Source organism: Nematostella vectensis, chromosome 2, assembly GCF_932526225.1.
Source record: "Nematostella vectensis chromosome 2, jaNemVect1.1, whole genome shotgun sequence".
NCBI classification, from domain to species: domain Eukaryota; kingdom Metazoa; phylum Cnidaria; class Anthozoa; order Actiniaria; family Edwardsiidae; genus Nematostella; species Nematostella vectensis.
The window spans coordinates 16,641,791-16,664,059 of NC_064035.1; the positions used below are offsets into that span (position 1 = coordinate 16,641,791).

Consider the following 22,269-nt stretch of genomic DNA (forward strand, 5'->3'; position numbering starts at 1 on the left):
TTTATAAGTCATTTGTATCGTCATGTTCAGGCGCTTGTCTAGGTTGGAAGCAGGGGCGCGTCCAGTCCTAAAAGGGTTCATTTCTGACTAAAAAATTGCCAAATCTAAGGATTTTCACATATGATATGTAGTGTAGGGAACTTTAGGACAAAAATGTAATGCCTTATTTTAATACTAATGTATCTGTTATGCACAGAGCTATATATTTGGTCTTTTGAAAAGAAGACATTTGATAAAGCCAAAACGTCTTGCCTGACATTTCTTGTATAACATCCGGGATATAATTCGTGCTAATAAATATTTAATACTCTTGCCTCACTCATTTTGGAAGTTTATTTAAGCTTTTAACAAGGAAGCATGGCTAGGCATACAATGAGTAGTAAAACCTTAACAAAACTGATGATTTTGATGATTCAACTGATTATGTTTCTTACAGGAGCAGTGAACACAACATATTTCCCAGCGGGTGAACGCCCATCCAAGATAGCAGACCACTCTTTCAGCAGCCCAAAACCAACAAGCTCTTACAATACGATTATCCTTCCCTTTACAATTTTGCTTCTTTTGATTTTAAATTAAGTCGCTATCACAATAAATAATCATTTTATCTCCACACACCTAAGATTACAAGACAAACTTACAAAAAGACTACTTACAATAAAGAAACTTCCCCCCCCCCAAAAAAAAAGCACTAACAATACAATTACACTTCTTAGGCCTCTGCTTTTAGCAGAGGGCACAAGTCGCTATCAATTAAACTATGTCATTTCTAATCTAATTTTCTATTTATCTAATTATCTATTTCTATATAATTATTTATTTCTAATTGCCTTTTCCAACATCTTCCCATACCTGTCACTCTCCAAAAATCTAAAGGCTTGAGAATTTTTTGGGGGGAGGGGTGGGTTGGGTATACCCACACTGGCGTTTGCCATATAGAAGGCTCTCACGCACAAATCCACTTATAGATCTCACAAGAATGTTAGATATATTGTGCTCGTAAGGGAATTATTGCTTTAATTATTCAATAGAAAAAAGGCAAAATGTTGGTTTTCTAGTCAATAATAAAAAGTGGTAAAAAAGTGATTAAAACGCTAAAAAGTGGGAGATATGGTGCTTCACCCGGGAGAGCGAGAGAAGAGGTCTAAAATCTTGAGACTCCTGACTAATGAGGGAGAGTTGACAGGTATGCCTTCCACTTGTGCTAATTTGCAGTTATTGTTGTAATGATAAGATTATATGGTGCGTTATGACTCAGTATTAAGTAGCTTACCAACAGGCAAATTACAATTTAAAATGAATGCTTAAAAGATGACAATTTCATCCTCGTCTCCTTCAGTCCCCATTAAAGGGTAGTCCCACTCTGACCTCTGATTCCTGAACAAGACAGATGGGCTCTTCCCTTTGAGCTTTTTCCTTATTAGAAACACACATGTCAAGGTGCATAACAGTACTAGAATGACAAACCCAATGACAATGCTAACAGTCCTAGACACAGAGTGCAAATAGGCCAGAAGGGACCCCTTTAAAAGATGATCAATTTGACTCAGTGAGCCATTATTTGGTCTTGGGTGAATCCCAATGATGTGGCACATCAAACTGTAGATGTCGAGCATATCAATAGGCCCTGATTTATAGTGCTGCTTAAAAGCTGGTCCAAATGCTATCAGAAAGGGGTGCATTTCTGCGTTGATTGGATCATATCCATGAGTTCCTCTTGTTTCATTATCCCTCATTGTGAAGTTTGTATAACCAGATGCATTGATGTAATAGCCTCCTTGAACAAACCCAGCCAGATCAGCTATTCTTCTATTATTTCTGAAGTGAAGACGATCTGGTATTTCTGATTTTTTGTAAATCTTTATTTTTCCTTTAGTGCCTTTTTCCATTTTTTTAAAGTCTTTATAAAGCTCATCCAGCGTGGACAAGCTAGAGTTTGTGAACTGAAACTCAGTCCCTGCAGACGACCACATCACGTACTTGTCAGGATTTACATAATCATCAATATTAATGACAGTATTGGCATAGTAGTTCATCATGCCATGGTCTGAGGTGATAATAATATTGACTTGGGGGTAAATAGTCAGCTTCTTTAATTGTTCCATAAGATAGCCTATTGTCTTGTCCACTTCTTGAAGCTTTTTAGCTGTCTCGATAGCATCTGCACCATAACGATGACCGACTTCGTCGGGTTCTTCAAAATACAATGTGACAAAAGAAGGAATGTCTTTTGTTTGGTTCAGCCATCCAACTACCATGTCAACCCTATCAGGCCAAGGGAGAACGTTTTCGTCGGTGACAAACGGCTTATTAAAGCTTGCATTTAAGGGGCGATAATGTGCTAGGTACCCTTTTATCTTGACATCATATCCTGGCCAGTAACACATGCCGCTTGGATATCCTTGCTTCTGGTTTGTTATCCAAATGGGCTCCGCGTCTTCCCACCATTTTGGATCGGTCGTACTCATATTAAAATGCTCGTCGAAGACGGGATCATACATATTATTATCTACTATTCCATGGCTTTCTGGGTATAGCCCAGTTACAATAGAATAGTGATTTGGGAATGTGACAGTGGGATAGACGTTTTTAACATACTCAACTTGAGTTCCCTGAGAAGCAAGATGGCGAAGGTTCGGAACACTATCCTTGTGCTTTTCCATGTAGTCGTAGCGGAAGCCATCAAGAGAGACGAGAAGCACAACAGGCTGCGGCTTACTGGCATACAAAGAGGATAAACTGCATAAAATCAGATATAAAATTAGCGACATACTTTGTTTTCCCTTTGTAACGTCACAAAATTTTGCGTCCCTTCATCTTTATAACACAGGGTAACCAGCCATCGGAAAGACAGATGGCACACAGGAAACCCAAAAGTTGGAGAGTTCAAAAGTTGGAGAGGAAAAATAAAACTACGCCTGACACAAATCCTAGACACGACTCCTGCCTCCCGTTTTGAAGCCACTTTCAACCGCTAAAATGACTCTTGTGGTAGCACAATCAAATGCCCCCAAAAAACAGTATTTATTATGTAAAGCAAAACTACAGACGGGTTGTATCAAAATGAAAACGCTCTGTGTAGACGCGGATCTTTTTGAAAACGGAACAAAAATGTTGCGTTTTCAAACGAAAACGGATACGTGGGGACAGGGTCTAAGAGCGGGCGCGTAGAGCGCGCAGGAGGCTGAAATCACTCATTGACAGAGGTTGGGCTACCTGTGGAACTCTGCTTGAACGCAGATTTCATCATTTCATACGCTCACTGTATCAACTCGCGGGAAGTACCGCAAACAGTCCCAAGCATTCTCCGATCTCACAGACAATTTCTTGAATATTCGGCGCCTGGTCTGTCTAAGAATTATGATATCCGTAGTATTAGGGCAGCTTCTATGACATCCATATTTCCAACGCCTTTAGCATACCTGTAAACAATTTGGACCCCTTCTCCCGCTCTCCCGGGTTGGAAAGTTATGCGAGGAAAACAACCAAATAAAACTTTCATTGGGATACCTGTGTAGCCATTGACGCTGACCCATCATACAGTGGGCTCACAAAGGTCAGAAAGGAAAAACAAAACAATCATGCAGGATGTACTATTTAATTCGAGGATTGGGATCGCAAATGGGAATACATTTACCCGAGTAAGGATTTTCCTAACTGCAAATAGAAAAATACATCAGATGTACTGTAAGTTGCAGAAGAAAAATATGAAGTTTTGAAAACAGCGTCAAAACAATGGAAACCCAAAATTAACGACATCAGAGAGGTGAAAAGATCTTGACATTTTTTTAAAATTTCCTCCTGTCGATACTACTTTGCTTAACAATTGGACACATTGAGGCTGTGTTATTCAAGTTTCATTTGAGGGACAAATAATTATTATGGAACCAAAACAAGAGGAACATGATTTGCCAGTACCAGGGGAGCTGTCTTTGTTCAGTGGTATGACTTTGATGGGGACTTTTAGTGATACGCCAGACAATGCTGGTGTAGGCAAGAATGCACAGGAATCAGAGGGAGTGTCTGGATCATTATCTACTGAATTTCAGGAAGTGTTTGCAGGTCTAACAGTGCTTCAAACCAAGACAGGATCATCAACTGAAGGTATGTAAAAATAGCATACTGGGTGTAGTAGTGGTTCAAAGGATCTATGCCCTTATAAAAATCATTATTAGGGGTAGCGATGGGTACCTTGAAATTTCAAAAGTACTGCAAATGTCGTAGAGTCTAGGGATTTCGGTGTTTTTATAGGTCTTGAAGTCTCTTTTTTTTTCAAAATTTTAGGGTCTCTGAGCCTGTTTTTTTTTCCTACCATGGTCTCGGAGTCTCAGATTTTTAAACGCGATCTTGGAGTCCCTGATTTTGTTAAATGCTTATGTTTTATGATGTTACCATGCTACAGATTTTCCCTTGTCGTAAGATTGTATTGTAACTTTACTAATCCTTTTTTCAACTGATGTTTGTGACATACCTCAAGCAAATTATCCAAAAAAAAAGCTCGGAAAGGCTTGGGCTTGGATTCTGAAAGTTGACAAGGGTCTCGGCTAGGCATCTGTACTTGACGAAACTGGTACAATATGCCCGTAGCTGTCCTTTACTTCTGTTACAATTGTGTTACAGACAGCACATTTCCACCAAGAACTCTTGAAAAAACTCCCACAAGTACCAATGATGCAAAGCCTCACCTTGCTCAGGATTCAGAAACTTTATCAACTGCTGTACATAGTTGTACCACACGCAAGAAGAAGCGAAGCCAAGCAAAGCGACCAGGTTATGCTAGAGAAGCTGATTCACAAAAGTGAGTGATTAATGCTTTGATTTAAATTCAGTATGGCAAATCAATTGCTATACTGCTATACTGCTATATTGCTATATTGCTAATATTGTCTTTCTCCATTTTAGTGTGCCTTCCATAACAACAAGTAATCAGAAAGAATCATTGACTGAGCCATCAACTAGAGGTAGTTCAAAGACAAGCATAATTCATATGTTTTTTTTATGTAATTAATTTTGGAAGTATGACAAGGATCTCATTTTTTTATGTTGTTCTAGAAAATACTGAAGAGGATAATAGCAGTAGTAGACTCTATTCTATTGGAACACCATCTTCATCAGAAGATGAACTTGTGAAGCCTGATGAGCAAGATATACCCTGTAAGTAATTGAAACTAGAATATATTAGTAGCAGATCGAGGGTGACGGTTTAGGGAGTTTAACCCTCTCCCCTTTGGACTGCCACAAAAGGAAATTGTTATGTGATATATGCATATGAAGCACTTCCTCTAAGGTTCTTGCCCCTACACATCTCTTTTGCTGTGTCTGTGTTTTTTTTTTTTTTTTAACAAAGTGCCCAGAAAATAAAGAAGTTAGAGTACCTGACCATTATAAAGTGAAAAAGTATTTCCTTCTTGGAAAATAACCCTCATTGGTACACATATTATAGACAACAATACTTCCTTCTTATGTATTTGTGTCTGTGTGTCTGATTCAGAAATACTAGATCCACCCCTGAGCATATAGCATGTTTTCATTTGTTAAAAGAAATGACATTATTTTTTCTAGATCAAGGTCCTGAAGATGTTGAAGCTGATAATAAGCAATTTGACAAATCTATTATCTCAAAAACCAATGAAGAAGGTACATTGGACATTGGTGCTTGCCCTGAGCTAACTGCAAATCTTGAGAATAATGTCATTAAAAAGGGTGAAATAATTGGTGATGCATCAAAAGAAGGAACTTTTGTAGAAAATAAAGATGCCACATCTGATGTCAGTTGCAATGATGATAGTGACGATCTTCATCATGTTGATGAAACAAATAATGAGGACAACATTCATGGTTATGATAACAGGCACAATACTAGTTTTGTTTATTATGATGAACCCTCGGATGAAGATGTCACAGAATCACTAAGAGTGGAAGACCATGAGAAGTACTCTAAAAAGTCTCTAGCCTCTTATGAAATAGATCTTAGTCCTGATGAACTGTTTGCCATCCATGAAGAAGGTGTGCAACATAAAATCTCTTCTATAAGGTGTGTGACACTGAACACAAAAATGAATTTACTATTTATTAAAATAATGCTACTATTAATATATTAGGCCAGGGCTCTATTTTTATGCTAAATATAGAAAATCTATAAAAATCCATACCCACATTTCACCATCAACAAATGACTATAAAGAAAAAATCACCGCCAAATTCCACAAAAGAATGTTTCTCGATATTTCTCACCCAACATTTCTGTATGGTTTCTCTCATGCACTCAAGTCTCTGATTCATGTGGAAGTAGGGAGCCAATGAAAGGCTAGAAACTATACATACCTGAATTATCACCTTATATCGAAATGGCTTCCCCATATTTATCCTCCCTGCTGTCATGATCTCAGAGAGAAGTTGAATGTGGTGGAAGACTGCATCTAAATTTCATTCATATCCAAATGGCCTCCACATACTCCCAACTGTCATAGTTTCAGAGAGGGAGGAATGCAGTGGAAGACTGCATACTTGAATTACCACCTTATATCCAAATGGCTTCCGAATACTCATACTTTCTGTCATGGTTTCAGGGAGAAGATGACTGCGATAGAAGACATGGAGAGCCAGCTAGTCACCCTTTACTCCAACTCAGAGTGTGTGCTAGACAAGTACCGAAAGGAGCTGCAGGATCTTCACAACAAAGAGATAGATGCACTAGCTAATGACAACTATGACCTGGCTGAAGAGATTAGTTCCAAGATTGAAGGGCTGGAAAGCCTCATAGAGTCCACCAAATACCAGCTACCATTTACTGATGACAAGGTACGACTTAGTGTGCAAATGGGCTTTAAGGAATATATTTCTTCATCATGATAATGTTTGGCTCTTGCAGCTTGAGGTTAAAAAAGCCGCATTGTCACCAGTTTACTTCCGGTCGATTACCTAACAATATCCGATGATTTTTAACGGAAAACGCGAAAAATATTTCAAAATATTGGAAGCAGTGTGTCCATTGGAAGTTTCTTTGAGGGTGTGATTGGTAATTTAGAGCGGATGGCCTGTTAAATATCTCGGATTCTAATAGATTATTTTGTCTTTTAACGGTTGAGGTTTCCGTCGGACCTTCGGAAGTAAAATGGTGACAATGCGGCTTTAAGAAACACTAATGACAAGATCTGAGCCTTGTTACTAGCCAATGGCTTTTTACAGGTCAAAGGAATTATGATTTTACATAAGTCACTAAATATACAGAAGTTAAAGTGTTCTGTGACCTATGCCTTTTAACAGCTGAAAGGTCTGTAAGCTTGGCATGAGTAAATAGTTTTAGTCTTAGTAAATAGTTTTAGTTTTAGTCTGGTATCGTTGACCATGCGATATACCTCAGGTCCAAGATGCACTTTCGCTGCGCCGCGAAGTGACCTCACATGCCATCTCTGTCCACCAAGATGTGCTAGAGAGCATGCACACGCTACACGATGAGCAAGCAAAGATCTTATCAGTAAGGAGGCACGACAGCAGCACCAAGCTACTACAAGAAAAACAGCGATTAAATTCAGAGAGAAATAGAATCCAGCGCGCTTTAGGCCACGTGGAACTAGATAAGGGTCACCTCTCCACAGAACAGCAACAGATTCGCGATGATATTCGGCAAAGGACGGAAGGCTTTACAGCCAGACGTGACGAGCTGGTGCAGCAGAGGGATGACGTTAAGGTAGGGAGAGTCTTGACAACGCGGCCACCGTTGCCTGAGTCCCTTGATGACACATGTACATACACAGGGAACTCCTTGTGCACTAAACTTCAGTATGTCAATAGTATAAGCAAAACTAGAATCATTCACCTGGAGTGAGGCTGATTCAGACAGCACGACTAAGTTGTATGCGACCCGCCTACAACTTTTCTTAGTCCTGAATTACAGACTACGACTTTCATTGTCGAGCATCATAGCAGAGTCGTAGGCTGATTAACTTTCTACGACTCGAGTTGTAGAGGTGTCGTGCTGTCCAATGCAAAGCATTTGAGCGCCTGCATTTTTTTAAATCTTCTTTTATGAAAAGGCATATACTGTAAAGATTGTAATCTTGAAAGGCCTCAGGCATGGGGCATATAGAAATGAGAGGTGAGGGTTTTGAGTGCTGGAACAGGTGTATCCAGACGGTGAATGGTATATCAGTGCTCATTACTTGAAATCCACTTTGATATCCTCTCAAGGAACAAATCGCAGAGCTAGAGCGTCAACTAGACGTTTTGCGGTCTCAAAAGATGCGATTCACGCAGGAGATTAAAGAGGAGGAAGAAAGGATCGAGACGATTGTCGCGGAGTTTTCCCCTCAGCTAACCCTTCTTCAGGACCAGCAGTGCCATTTAGAGATACAGCAAATACAGCTAGAGACCGACAAAGAATCACTGGCGAGGGAAGAAGAAAGCTTTGATGTATCCAGTAAAGAATGGCAAAGGGAAAATCAACGGTAATTTATTTAGATACTAGGGAAATTCATGCTATGTATTCAAGCTTATAGGACATTGTTTCCTATCTATTATAGTCTGGTTTATAACGTCCCTGCCCTTGTTGTCCGATGAAACTTGGTGTTGTCCTGGTGTTGCATGGTCGTAGTTTTTGGGAAGGGATTACATATATCAGGCGTAGTGCATTTCATGTCTGGCTCATGCTCTTCTGAGTAAAATAAGATGAAATTAGATGGTTGGAATAGGGGACTTGCGCTTAAAGATCGCGTTACTGTTTGGGTGACAAACTAGCGCGCGTTCAGGCTTTTAGCGGCAAAATAACAGCAACAAAAAGCCACTTATTCAGCGCTTACGAAAAAAGCCAGAATTGTTTTTTTCAGAAAGGGTTTAGTTTCATTTTAATATTTTATTTTTTCGTCGTTCTCTGGTGTGACGGGCGCAGTCAATGCTGTTTTTTTTGCTTGATTATTTTGTTTTGAATTTCCCACCCAGAAAGGTCACGTGATCTCATAGCGAATTGACTAATAGGAGAAAAGTATCTGACAAAAAAAAAAACACCTTTCATCGCGTTGCGTTTATAGTGATGCTTTCTTAAAGTTGTTTATTTTATTGAATGAGATGTTGAATCGGGTATGACTAATCACACCGAATCCTGTACCCTCGACATTAGCAACGCTATTCTCTCTTCGTATGGTGCAGCATTGAATAATATAACTCCTGTTTTCTATTTCTTACATATTGTGTTGTTTATCCTCTTAGATTCGAAGACCTGTTAAGTGACGTCAAAGGCAGCATAACGAAAACAAAGCAGACCATCAAAGCCTTGAAGGGAAGGCAGAAGGAGGTGGAACTCTTTATGAAATGCAAACACCTTACTTTCCCCGTCGACTCCGAGCTTGAGAGGTACTGGGCTGAGTTCCCACGCTCAGGTCATGAGTGCTGCCACACCTCAAATGATTAACATTTAGTGTCTATAATGCCTCGTGTAAATAGCCCTAGCAAAACCCAACAAGCCAGGCGCTGATTGTACACCATGTTGAGGCACGTGTAAACAGCACTAGCAAAACCCAACAAGCCAGGCGCTGTTTGTATACTAGTTTAGGCCCGTGTAAAAAGCCCCAGAAAAAACCAACAAGGCTGGCGCTGTTTAGACACCATGTTGGGCCCGTGTAAACAGCCCCAGCAAAACCCAACAAGGCCGGCGCTGTTTAGACACCTGGCTGGGGCCGTGTAAACAGCGTCAACAAAGGCCAGCATTGCTGGCGAACCGCTTTACAGCGCCAGCTTTTCTGGGTCAGCATCTCGCCAGCAATACGAGCGCTGTTTGTACGGGCCTTTAGGAAGAGCTGCGATGTTGTTTGCCAACATTTCCTTTGTTTTGAACTCAGCCTAGCGAGACAGAGTCGATGTTGGCACTGTTTTGCACGGGGCTGAATAAACAATCCGGATCTTTCAGAATAATTAAAATCCAAATTCCCGACTCAACTACGATCGAAGCCATATCTATTTCTGTGAGACTCGGAGAGGAATCATCAAATCTTCTTTTTTGTGAAAGGGGGGTTCTTTTTGAGGTAATAGGGGCGGTTTGAGGTGTCGTTGGCGTATCTATTAGAAAAACTATCTATATTCAAAAAACGAAATCTGAAATCTATGTATGACAGTTTAAGTGATTGCAAACAACGGCTTGATATCATTGAAAATTATGACTTTTTAACATTTATAGTTTGAGAAAGTCGTCGAAAAAGCTGGCGCTTCAAATCAAATCTCTCAAGACTCGCCTTCACTTGTCCGAGAAGACAGCCACTTCTCTTCGAAAGCGAGTCAATGAAATCGAAGAGTTGGTCTCAGCGAGAGATGAGGCCAAAGAAATCGCCAAAAAAGGTTTGATTTTTTTCTTTTCTCTTATTTACCTTCCTTAAAAAAAGAGTCAGGGTTTGCAATTTCAGTTTTATTTCCATTTTCTGCATCATTTCTGGCATGATTTATTTTCTAAACTGTGAAAATGGGGAGTCATTTTAAAGTAAAAATCCCTTTTATTCTTTTTGATGCTTTCGATTATATTTATCTATTCTATCCTTACTATGTTGCATAAACACTTTTTGAGGCGACGTAATGAGTATGACGTAATATACATGTCACGCTTCTATGCAACTTTTTAACACTCCTGTAACGCCAAGCAGTACATCTCACTCGTAATTGGCGGAAAGAGCGGGAACAGTGTGTCATCATCTATGTCATCACAACATGAGGACAGCTTATCCGGGTTGCCTGTGGTTAGCCCATCTGGGTACGCATTCGGATAGCTGATCTGGGCGTGGAAGTCAAAGTACGCTCCTGGGGCGGTGTAGGGGGAGAAACAATTGTTTTCTCCCAACAGCAAATGTTCTAAGTAGTTCATAGTGAGTGGGTCACTCCCTGTTTCCAGGAGTCCACTATCATAGTCCATTATTCCAATTCGAGCCATGTCGTTAGGCCAGTATTCAGGTTGGTTTGTTGCAGAGTAACACTCTGCGTTCCCATCGTTATTCCCTCTGCATGCTTGTTGTAAGTGATTGGCGAATACTGCGTCAAGTCGCTCTCTAGTTGTTGTCAGCGGTGTTAACACATCGCGGTGTTCTTTGGGGTTCTTTGCGCATGTCCTTTTTTGATGCGATTGCCGCCCACAAGTAGTGTTCAGCGGTCTTACCGCACCGATATGTGCGCTTTGAGGCTGTGCGCAAATTCCTTTTTTATCTGACTGTCGCCCACCATTTGCTGTCAGCGGTCTTAGTGCCTGTGTGCATGTGTGTTTTGTACATGCCCTGTTATTGTTTGACTTTCGCTTTTTAGCGTGCGCATCAGCGTGCGCATCAGCGTGAGCATCAGTGTTCGCGTGTCGCGCGCGTTTGTTATCGACATTCGTGTCTCTTGTGTGTACGACTGCTGTGGTGGAGTCCTTATTTCGACGTATTTCGTTTACTTGGATGGCACTGGATCGGCTTTTAAGCCACAACAGAGCATGGTTCTAAAAGACATAAAAAGTCATGGTTGTGAGTAATTTCTAAGCTTTGAATGCCTAGAATTGAGCACGTTACTCACATTATTCGGTGTCGGGATTTCAAGAGTTGTCCTCGGAGGAGCTTTGATAACCAGCACTGTGTCGCTTAGAAGACGCTCTATCCCCTTGATATCTTTCTCGGTGACGTATGCATACCTAGTATACTTGTCAAGGCGCAACAAGTTGAAAATGAACACAAATATGGCATTCGTAATGTCTATTATGATGATTCTTATCATATTCATATTTCGGTTTGATACTCAAATCCGAATTCTTTATTTCGATGCGATGGGTGTAATTTGATACAACTCCCTTCCAAACGCCGAAACTGTTTTCGAATGCGCGTGTTTTCTCATACCTTTCATACATGCGCTTTAACAGAGCCCGACAACATTATTTTGCTATTCAAGGATACCTATCGGCTTCCGAACTATAGGTTATCGCTTGCATATCTGACTTCGCCATGTGAATGAGTCGATCTAGCTCCCGCTCTTTGTCGTCAAGCCAATGGAGGTCGCTTTTCAATGCATGCGCATGATTCCCTCTCCCGGTGTCGCTGTAAAAAAAGCGTGTTTTTGTAAGACAGACAGATTGTAAAGCGGTTAGGTTTTAGATTAGAGGGCCGTCTGTGAATTTGCTCCGAAAGCCGACGAGGATTCATGACATTGTTTGGGAATTAGACTACTGCTGTCATGGCGCCGCCTCACTGTGAAAAACGTGTCTTACACATTGTAAAGTGTTTTAACATATATCAAGTCGTATTCTCTAAGTGTAGGGTCGCCGGATATGAATATTCATATGGTATTAGTGGTTCGATTATTTTTTTATTATTATTATCGCTTATAAAACTCGTGAGCAAAAAAATATCAACGAATGCTTGCAATTACGATGACGGACAAATGTAAGCGGTGATAATAGTAATAGTAATAGTAATAGTAATAGTAATAGTAATAGTAATAGTAATAGTAATAGTAATAGTAATAGTAATAGTAATAGTAATAGTAATAGTAATAGTAATAGTAATAGTAATAGTAATAGTAATAGTAATAGTAATAGTAATAGTAATAGTAATAGTATATGTATCTCAAATTACTATATAATATGACTCTATTGTAGATCAAAATACAACAGTAACTACTACACCCTGCCCAGGATATTATTTTCCAGGATATTATTTACCTTTATTAGAAAGAGTTGGTTATGAGCTCTAATACATAAATTCTATTTTTCTATAAAAAATAAACATACATTTCTGTCAAGTAACAAGCAAGGATAAGCTATTGTAAGCAAGCAGTAGCTGTCGTAAGCAGGAAGATTGTAAGTAGAAAGTAGCTATCGTAAGCAAGCAGTAGTTTTCTCAAGCAGGGACTAAAGTAGCTATGCAATGCTTTTGCCTCAAGGGAATTTTGAAGCAGACTATTTGATGAACGAGACAATTCAATTCATTAATTACCGAATATTGATGACCGTATAAATATGTCATCATTGTTTTCGTTCACGTCGCCAAAAAAAGGCGGCGTCGAAAACCACAACCAAATTTTACATTGTTTCGTTTGTAACGTTCTTCTCATTTTGGTAGGATTCTGTCACGATTCAATCAATAGTATTAAACAATTTTACGGACGAGGCTGTAGACATGGCCCGCACAGGCCAACCCATTGGTAATTCCTTATGACTAATGTACTTTCTTGTTTTGTTTTGTGAACGACTTTACTAAAATCAAGTTCAGATGTCAACTTTCTTTTCAGGAAATGGTTAACCAATTGCTTTTTTTGTTTAGCCAACAATGCTTAAAGGCACTTTTAGATAACAGTATCCTGAATTATTAAACGAGAATGTACACCATAATTTGCTTGACTATATGTAATGCACTTTACATTGTGCAAAACGTCAACCCAAAATCGCTGGGTTTCAGATTATAAAATGAGTGAAAGTGATAGATATCAAGCACCAGTAAAAGCGATGACTGGAATGGGAATATTTTAAACGCTTTACAGCAATAGTGGTGTCGACTACGCGCAGCAAGCAGGGCCCATTACGAACATTACGAAATGCGTACATTCAAATGCGACTGTTGAATATGCTCCCAACAGATAAATCCAGTATTATCAATGGATGAATGGGTAAACCAGTCGGAGTCTACGGATTAGTGGTGGATACTGCAGCGCTTGGAAGGTTAGTTCACTGAGCCCGGAGACACTCGCCGCACACCTACCTGTTCCAACTAACTCTTTGAGCAGCACGACGCTTGATGAGGGAGATCCCTTCTAGGATATTTACAACATCGTACAGCCGTCTTTTGTCCACGGCGAAGCGCACCGCTAGCTCATTCAAGTCGACCGTCTGGGCAGGAGCTCCTTTCAGCTCCCTCACCAAGCTACGCGTGATATCCACTAGAGAAATGTTACCCGTCTTCAAGAACGGATGTTGGAAATTGTGGAGAACATTCATCATCGAGCTGAACGTTGAGTGTTTCCTTCGGACTCGGATAAAAACAAGTGAAACGCGGAGTGCGCCGTGAAAGTGTGGTGACCTAGCTCTGTTTGGTGCCGGTGCACAGTTTGCGGGATTAATGTGGCTTTCCAGCACCGCATATTTCCACGGCCTATGCATTCTTCGGTGGCTTATCACAGTTGCGTACTGAAAAGGGTTACCTGGTCTGGGCTTCTTGGTTTCTCTAAAACACCGTCTGGGCTCCAACAGGGCTCGCTCAGAAGGGAGTCCCTCGTGGATCGCCCGAACGAGAGCTGCAACGGGCCTCCTGAGCTCCGTCCGATGGAAGGTTTGTTGGGGAGTACTACTGTTGAAAAGAACAGCTTTCCATTGCACATGACAGTCAATGTATACGTGTTTGAGAATGTGATCAAGCCGATATGACTTGACGGGCTCAAGCTGGGACTCTTCGTTAGAGTCTTTATTTTATCCGTGTCTGTTTCTTTCATTATCCCCTAACCGCTCTCTTAACCACTTAACAGCCCAGATCTCCTGGATATATTGAGTAGTAGTGTAGAGGGTTACTTTCTAGTGCTACAGCAAGATGACCTGTTAGGTAGTATTTGGGTTGGGTTATAACAAAGACAACTTTGCAAAAATATATATTGCAGTTGTTCAAGTGTGTGGTTCTTTTAGCTATATTCCTAAGTTGTGCTATTGTATATCAAACAGTGCTGTTTGATGTTTTTTTAACGAAACCAACTCTTCCAAAGTTTCTCTCAACCCGAGGGACAGATCTGTCATCCCTTGGTTAATACCCTAAATAGGCGCCCTGCAAATCAAATGAAACTAGTTTCCCTTCAATACCGGGACCGCAGGCAATACGTTTCGTCAAATAAGAACCACGAGAAGGCAAAATTTAGTTTTTTGTAGACAGAAAACGTCTACAGGGAGTTGCGATGCAAATTTTACAATTTTTGAACCGATACGAAAAAATCGCAAAATAGGTTAAAGCAGAAGCTTGTTTACAATGTCATCGATTGTTTCCAATTGTTAACAGCGGGTGAGCTCTATCGGCAGCGTGGCTTTTTTCTCACAGCTAGAATCTGTCTCATAATTAGTGCAACTTACTAATGTAATTGCTATTCAATTACCAGGTGGCTAAGCACTTAATAACGTATCTTTTTGGTGTAATTGAGAAGCTTTTTGATTCTTGACACGAACCGCCTAATCAGCGGTTTTTGCGTGAATATGAGGAAAGGGGAATTTGAAATAATTGTTTAAGAATGATGAGATAGAAAACGTTTTTAAAATATTAAGATAACCCGCCTAATCATCAGTTTCTGCCCGAGGTAGTGGGGGAAGATAAGGAAAGGGGGATTTCATATAAAATATTTTTAAGCTAGTAAGATAAACCAACCGGTCAGAGTTTCTTTGTGTGAATGAAAGGGGACGGGGGATATGGTTACTATTTTTTTCGTGAGGAAAGAGCCGGTATATCATGCTCAAAAACGTAAACTCAAGACGACTGAGTGTGTGATCCCTTAGGTCTACGACGGCCCCATGTTATAGCTTACCATAATAATATGATAGCTCACCATTACCGTTACCGTTACCATAACCATTATCGTATCACACTGGTTTTCCTAGTATTTATAAAAGGCCCACTGGGTTGGGGCGTGGGAAAGGTCCTATTCAGCAAACTCTGGAAGATTTTAAAGCTATGTTTATTTTAAGCCTTGTGAAAGCCAAACACGTACGCTATCGTAAAGTCCAAAGTTAATCATCTTTTCGCTCTGTAGTTATTAGAATATCTTATCAAAAGCAGATGATTATGAGGACAGTAGATTTGCCAAAGTGTGACATTTTTTTTTAGAAAAAGATTCTTTACCCTAGAAAGTGCATTTAGTGGGCATGAATCAATTCGGTTTGAGCGTATTTGTAAAATCTGAATACTCGGCAAGATTTCGAAATCAGTGTCCTACTGGTTCGTAGCGTGGGAAAGTTTGCTTTAGATGTTTTGTTACATGGACTTCCCGTGGCATGAAAAAAATATATATATATACAAACGCTGTGATTTTATCCGTTGCAATAAAAAGACCAAAAGCAGCAGCAGCAGTTTTCCTTATCGGGGTAATGAGAACCTTAAAGAGCGCTGGCCGGACACACCTGTTATTGTTTTTGTTTTTATTGAATATTGGAAGGTGCATAGTGTGATTAAATTTTAAAATAATCGTCTAAAAAATAAGGTCTAGTACTTTTTTTTACCAAATCTAATGGAAAATATCGTAATAGCTGGGCCGTTCTTACTTTTGGGACATTTTAAGGCCGAATATGTTCTTAACGATGTTCTTAAATTTTAGTGTATATAAGAATACCCAATAAATTATTAGGAAGAGGATTACACTAATGATCAATAGCAATGATAAGGTTGTTACTATATGAGCTCAATTTGATTCTGCATTTAAGAACGCATCAGGTCTAAAAAAGAACATTTTTTCTGCTATCTAAGCATCGGCGTAATCTAGACAGGACGTTCATATAAAAAAGGTTTTTATATAAAAAAAAGAGTGTATTTCAATATCTTACCGTGCTAATAAAAACATACTGTGCAAAATAAGATAGAGATATTTTGATCTAAATACACGGCAAAGATAAAACAATAAAGCAGTTTTTCTAAAAACATTGACGATATTCACTCATGGGGTTTCTTTTTTGATTTAACGCGCGTCAGTTTTTACTTTAACGCGCGTCAGTTTTTACATAACCCGAGAATCAGGCGGTTTTATTTTTCAAAAGTTGGGAAGGCAAAAAAAAAAAAAAAATTCTAGCCGCGACGCCTTCGCCCCTTTTCACGACGCTGACAAAAACACATCGTCTTTTTAAATGCTGCGCTTCAATGTGGCGTGGTACAATCACAATTAAAAGCACAAATCAAATCATAAACAGTATTTATGTAAAAGCAAAACTACAATGGTGTTACATGTAAGATTTGAGTAAAACAATAGTAACAATGAACCCGGTAAAGTAACCTATTCCATGCTACGGATGATTGTTTGGGTTTGTTGAAAGTACCTCCCACAAGTTGACTGAACTGGTGAAACCCTTTCAGACTGGGTTGTGTTCAAATGGAGGTTTGTAAATATAGACGAAAGATCATCCATAGAAGAGATTACTCTACCGGTGCTGCAAAGGACTGACGACGGCAACTGTAAACAGGGTAACCCAAGCCCAGAGTGCGCTCAGCAGTCATGGGTCATGTTCAGATGCTGGTCGAATCTATCACTTCTTTCGAATTAACTCACCAGAAAGGGGTCTGCCCTCGCCCAATCAGAGCGTGCTTTCTTTTTAGCATTGTTTTTCGAGCCAATCAGAGTAGGCCCAAAATATGAGCCCCAAACATGAAGATTTTACTGTATCAGGCCCTCTTTTTATCGTTTCCCGGTATATACTTAAAAGATAAAAGGGCTTGACACTAGGGCAAATTTTTACATCACTTTTGTCCCTACAGAAAGAAATTTCAAGGAAGCAAAACGTCTTAAAGAAGAGCGGGACCAGTTAGCAGGCGAAGGCGGCGATTGTCAAATGAAACTAGAGAACTTCCTTGAACAACAAGTGAACGACAAGAGCGAGCTGAAGTCGTGTGAGAGAGAACAGCATGAACTCCTAGTCGATGTACACGATATGCAGAAAGAAAATGGTACGTTGTACTTCTACGAATCAGCAAGTTTTTATTCATTCAGTCTGCCGTGAAGGAGTTTGATTTAGCCGAGTCGAGTACCAGTTTTTGATGGACTTGTCGATTACAGCAGAATTGTTGTTGCCAGACCTAGGAGAATCCAAAATCCTCGCCTCCTATTCTCGGCAAAAGCGCGTAGTCAATCAACAGTCTAAACCAATCGATGACAATGTCGTGCAATTTGACTGTCGCAAACAGCAAGGAAATTGATTGGTCACGGTGATATGATTGACTACGCGCTATTCCAAGATGAGACATGGATTTGAATTCTTGGCGGTCGCGCAACAACGAATATGGTTGGAGAACACGACTGTTTGGGTATTTTGATTGATTTGTATACAACATATCAATATACTTATAGTAATTGAAACTGGTCGTTAGGTTCAAGTGCTTTCTATTAATGTTACTGCTTTTTTTCTGTCTCGCTAGATTTGAAGCTTCTGACTGCGGCTACTAGAGTAAAAAACAACTTAGAAAATATTTTACCGAGGTATGAGTATTACTGTTCTTACTCGCCTATAAGAACCTATGTTTTTCCAGGTTAGTCTAAATAGGTTCTTATTTAACGGGTAATATTTCAAATTGAAGGCTACTTAGGTTCTTTAATTTTAAAGACAAGTTTATATATGTATGGGTAGAAGTGCGGTATATATATTAATGAAATGTCAATACCTGCCCAGTGTCTTCGTACAATATGTGGTCAAGAACACTTAAAATATATTTAAACTCTCATTAGCATGCTTAAAATATTGATTTAATAATGTTTTAGTTTACTGCTTGAGAATTATTATTTTCATCACTGCTGGGAGATCTTAAAGGTTCATTTTTTAAAATGAAAACCTGTTTCAATCAGGTTCGTAAATTCTAGTTTCTTATAAGCTGGTAATGATTTCTCTGACAGGATGTACCCTATTAAAAAACAAATGACCAAAGGCAGTTCCAAGACCGAAAGGGGCTTATGGATAAGTACTAATTTAGTAAGATAGGGATAGATAACTCCAGTGATACCACAGCCAGAGCCATCAATCGATGGCCTGTGTGGTCCTAGTGGATTACAAAATCAATGAACTACGAAAGTATGTAATACATTTCGATAGAAAATGCTTCATTGTGTATTATTCCGGTATGGTTTTGGTTAATTGAACCTTTCGTTTCGTTGTCTGATCTTTCCTCAAATCCTCGTATTTTCCCGTTGAAGACCACGGCTGATTACTTGAAAAGTTTCACGAATAGTTACCTAAATCTTTCAAGCTTCGCTGTCAACCAAATTCCTTTACGCGTTTTTTATTTGGCAATCTGTGGCGCTTTGCAAATCATTTGATTGTTATTATTTCCTCTCTAAAAAAACCTGTTTTATAATAGTTGGATGAAGAAATAAGCTTTTTTTTCTGGTCATCACATGGATAGACTGAACTGAAAATAATTTGTAGCCGCTCTAAGGCATTATAAGGATAGTGTTTCTTATCAAAGACTGGAAGTTGAAACAGTTCATTTTCGTGTATGTTTTCTTTTCTTAAGTGTTTGTTCTAGTGTGCTATGTTTGTAGTACAAAATATCATGCAGTGAATGGACCAATCAGAGAGCAGCTTGGGCAGTGGCATATGTGCACAAGTGTGTATTTCTTTATCGCGGAAAAATAGTTATCCCGTCTTCAATAAGGGAGATTTTGCTTTTTGTCAATGGGAGAAATGGAAGCACAATTATGAGCTAAGTGATCAATCTGTGGATGTGTACAATTTTGTTTCATTTGAAAGACTCACGCGCCGTCTTTGGTCGGTTGGTAAAATCTGGTTTGAATTGCCGATGCGTGTGTTAGTTTTCCGAAAACAATCGGTTGTCCCGAGCGGAGTGCTAGGGTTTTTTTAAGAAAAAGATGTTTTAGTGGGGGGAAGGGGTGATAACGGACGACCGTAATTAAAAAAAAAATCTGTGTACCGTAACCCGCAGTGCTTCATGGGTATCAAGTAACTAAGCAAATAAGCGTGCATATAATACAAGTTCAGGCTTCAAAAGTTGAAGAGTTATTGATCGTGTTCTCTTGACTATTCGCATGGCTTTCGGATACAAGGATTCAACCATTAGACTCTCGGGTGCAACGTTATTTGAAATAGGTGTATATAGTTAACATGATTGATCCATGCTGCACTCCGTTGAAATCCAATGGACCCATGGTTCCTTTCGGTCGTAGAACTGCCAATCAGCATTTGCCTTTTGCACTGACAACAGTTTTTTAATGCAGCTGTGAAAGTCTGCTCCCAGGTGTATCAAATTCTAGCTTGCCTTTTCCCAGGGGTATTAGTTTTAGATATGCAACTATGAAATAGTTGAAATACTTGTATGCAGCGGTGTAGTTTGCTCCGTTCCCAGGCGTATTAAGTTCTCGACTTGCCTTTGTTCCCAGGGGTAACTAATTTTAGATTTGATGTTTACTCAAGCAGAATATATGCAGCTGTGAAATAGTATGCAGCGGTGTAGTTTGCACCGTTCCAAGGGGCGTATTAAGTTCTCAACTTGCCTTTGTTCCCAGGGGTATCTAGTTTTAGATTTAATGATTACTCAGACAGGATATATGCAGCTGTGAAATACCATTTTCACTAAAGAATACGCCGCTTACTGACTCAGCGTCATTAAGTTATGTGAAGAGATTTTGCCGAGGCAATAAGCGGCTTCAGGCCCAAAGATCGAGCTGGGGCAAGGACGCTACCTCGCCGAAAGGGGAGGTGGGAGGGGCGAAAATTCTGCCTGACTTACCGAGTTCCGAGGATGTGTCTAAAAGCCACGAAGCTCAGTCGGATGTTTCTTAAATAGGCCCATACTTGACAAATATCTGCATACCATACCCAGGAATGTCCTTAGGGAGTTAGACGCCAAACTTACTCACGCACAGTTGCATCTCGCGGCATATTCATCAGTGAAAATAGTATGCAGCGGTGTAGTTTGCTCCGTTTCGAGTGGCGTATTTGGTTCTCAACTTGCCTTTGTTCCCAGGGGTATCTAGTTTTAGATTTGATGTTTACTAAACCAGGATATATGCAGCTGTGAAAAAGTTGAAATAGTTGTATGCAGCGGTGTAGTTTGCTCCGTTCCGAGGGGCGCAAGTCTCGACTTGCCTCTGTTCCCACGCGTATTAAGTTCTAGACTTGCCTCTGTTCGCAGGCGTATCTAGTTATTAGAGCACGTCCTCTCACTGGGAATATCTCGTACCACGCATGCGCAACAGGTTAAGCTGTTAGTTCAGCAAACGGCCGCGGTGATAGTCTTCCTTTATGACCAGTGTTTGAGTTTGTAATTTCCTATTTTCAAATAGTTCATTTTTTTTTCAGTCTGTGTGGGAACCCTTTGCTTAGTGCTCTGGTCAAAGCGGAGATGAAAACATGTCAGGTAAGCATGCGCAGTACCGCGTGTCACGAATCATGCCGTGCCTCGGGTGGGTGATAAGGCTAACTCACTCCCCATAATACGCCAAGGACGTCGAAATTATTATTATGATTCTTCTTTTGGCAACAGGCCATCCAAGCCGAGCTCTGCAGTAAACACGACGTGGAGGCAGATTGTAGCTCGCTGTGTGATGAGCGTGAAGAGGAAAATCCTATGGGCAGCGAGCAGGTAAGAATGCGCACGTTGGGTCCCGTGAAAACAGCGCACGTTGGGTCCCGTGAAAACAGCGCACGTTGGGTCCCGTGAAAACAGCGCACGATGGGTCCCGTGAAAACAGCGCACGGTGGGTCCCCGTGAAAACAGCGCACGTTGGGTCCCGTGAAAACAGCGCACGTTGGGTCCCGTGAAAACAGCGCACGATGGGTCCCGTGAAAACAGCGCACGTTGGGTCCCCGTGAAAACAGCGCACGTTGGTTCCCGTGAAAACAGCGCACGTTGGGTCCCCGTGAAAACAGCGCACGTTGGGTCCCCGTGAAAATCATCTGCATCTTCCCTTTCCAACGTTAAATGGTCTGACCCGCGTGTTTTGTCGTTTTCAGAACTGCCAAAAAAATGATACAATAGAAACTATTGATAAGAAGTTAACTACAAGACTTGGTGGTCTGACCTGGGACGAGCTTCACGGCCAGTTGGATGAGCTCGAGGGGAAACTCGAGGCAGTAGTAGACATGGAGGACTTTGACGAGGCTGACCGCATTCAACAAGAAATAGATCGCCTTAATGAACTGATAAAAACTATAGAGAGTACGTGAGGGAGAGGGCGATATGTTTTGCGAGGCGTCCCGCATTCAATCAAGGTCGCGAGGAGGGCAAGGGCGATTTGCCTTGTGGGAAACGGAACCAAAAAAAGAAAAAACAAGGTGCTTACCATGTTTCACTAGTCAATGGAGGAATATGAACAATTGCGTTTCCTTCTTCGTTGCATTTGCCCGGAATTTCATACGCTTTCTTCGCTAAAATAGGCATAAATATTCCCAAAATTCTACGGATTCCTACCACAAGGGGGGTTCAAAGAGTCTAGTGCTGTGTTCTGCTGGCGGATGGAACAAAAGAAACTTGTATGAAGGCGGTGTATCAAAAGAGAATTATTATTATTATTAAAAAAAGACCTCTAATAACGACGTCTGTCGTTATTAGAACCCTAAGGGTTATAGAGACTGTTACAATATATGCGGAC

General features: G+C 40.3%; 4 protein-coding genes across 4 annotated transcripts in view; 2 read left to right on the forward strand and 2 right to left on the reverse strand.

The window, feature by feature from the left end:
- Nucleotides 1-1,323, forward strand: part of LOC5515725 — a 27,445-nt gene extending 26,122 nt beyond the window's left edge. The window contains exon 30 of the mRNA XM_032385501.2: nucleotides 437-1,323. Within this exon, the coding sequence (XP_032241392.2) occupies nucleotides 437-579 (143 nt within the window). The 3' untranslated portion in view covers nucleotides 580-1,323. The remainder of the gene's footprint in view (nucleotides 1-436) is intronic.
- On the reverse strand, nucleotides 893-2,859 carry LOC5515726 (bis(5'-adenosyl)-triphosphatase enpp4). Its single transcript, XM_001635855.3, has one exon. It carries the CDS (start codon nucleotides 2,769-2,771, stop codon nucleotides 1,305-1,307), a length of 1,467 nt encoding a protein of 488 aa, XP_001635905.3. The 5' UTR covers nucleotides 2,772-2,859; the 3' UTR covers nucleotides 893-1,304.
- A 673-nt stretch (nucleotides 2,860-3,532) lies between these two features.
- LOC5515788 (trichohyalin) lies at nucleotides 3,533-22,237 on the forward strand. Its single transcript, XM_001635785.3, has 15 exons — nucleotides 3,533-4,104; nucleotides 4,621-4,798; nucleotides 4,903-4,961; nucleotides 5,053-5,154; nucleotides 5,563-6,034; nucleotides 6,570-6,801; nucleotides 7,364-7,690; nucleotides 8,191-8,447; nucleotides 9,205-9,348; nucleotides 10,169-10,326; nucleotides 17,427-17,615; nucleotides 18,084-18,144; nucleotides 20,978-21,035; nucleotides 21,162-21,260; nucleotides 21,632-22,237. The coding sequence occupies exons 1-15, from the start codon at nucleotides 3,882-3,884 to the stop codon at nucleotides 21,842-21,844; spliced, it is 2,772 nt and encodes a 923-aa protein (XP_001635835.3). The 5' UTR covers nucleotides 3,533-3,881; the 3' UTR covers nucleotides 21,845-22,237.
- Nucleotides 11,305-14,089, reverse strand: LOC5515789 (transcription factor E2F3). Its single transcript, XM_048722428.1, has 3 exons — nucleotides 13,698-14,089; nucleotides 11,898-12,038; nucleotides 11,305-11,638 (listed from the first exon to the last, which is right to left on the reverse strand). Exons 1-3 carry the CDS (start codon nucleotides 13,934-13,936, stop codon nucleotides 11,467-11,469), a joined length of 552 nt encoding a protein of 183 aa, XP_048578385.1. The 5' UTR covers nucleotides 13,937-14,089; the 3' UTR covers nucleotides 11,305-11,466.
- Nucleotides 22,238-22,269: the final 32 nt, after the last annotated feature.

Excerpts from the sequence above, each read along its gene's own strand:
- LOC5515726 (XM_001635855.3), bottom strand. The coding sequence starts at position 2,771 with ATGTCGCTAATTTTATATCTGATTTTATGCAGTTTATCCTCTTTGTAT.
- LOC5515788 (XM_001635785.3), top strand. The coding sequence starts at position 3,882 with ATGGAACCAAAACAAGAGGAACATGATTTGCCAGTACCAGGGGAGCTG. Across the intron at positions 6,802-7,363 it reads TACCATTTACTGATGACAAG|GTCCAAGATGCACTTTCGCT; the intron begins GTACGACTTAGT and ends GATATACCTCAG. Across the intron at positions 21,261-21,631 it reads ATCCTATGGGCAGCGAGCAG|AACTGCCAAAAAAATGATAC; the intron begins GTAAGAATGCGC and ends TGTCGTTTTCAG.
- LOC5515789 (XM_048722428.1), bottom strand. The coding sequence starts at position 13,936 with ATGATGAATGTTCTCCACAATTTCCAACATCCGTTCTTGAAGACGGGT. Across the intron at positions 12,039-13,697 it reads CAAAGAGTTAGTTGGAACAG|CGACACCGGGAGAGGGAATC; the intron begins GTAGGTGTGCGG and ends CTTTTTTTACAG. Across the intron at positions 11,639-11,897 it reads TATAGTTCGGAAGCCGATAG|GTATGCATACGTCACCGAGA; the intron begins GTATCCTTGAAT and ends CAAGTATACTAG.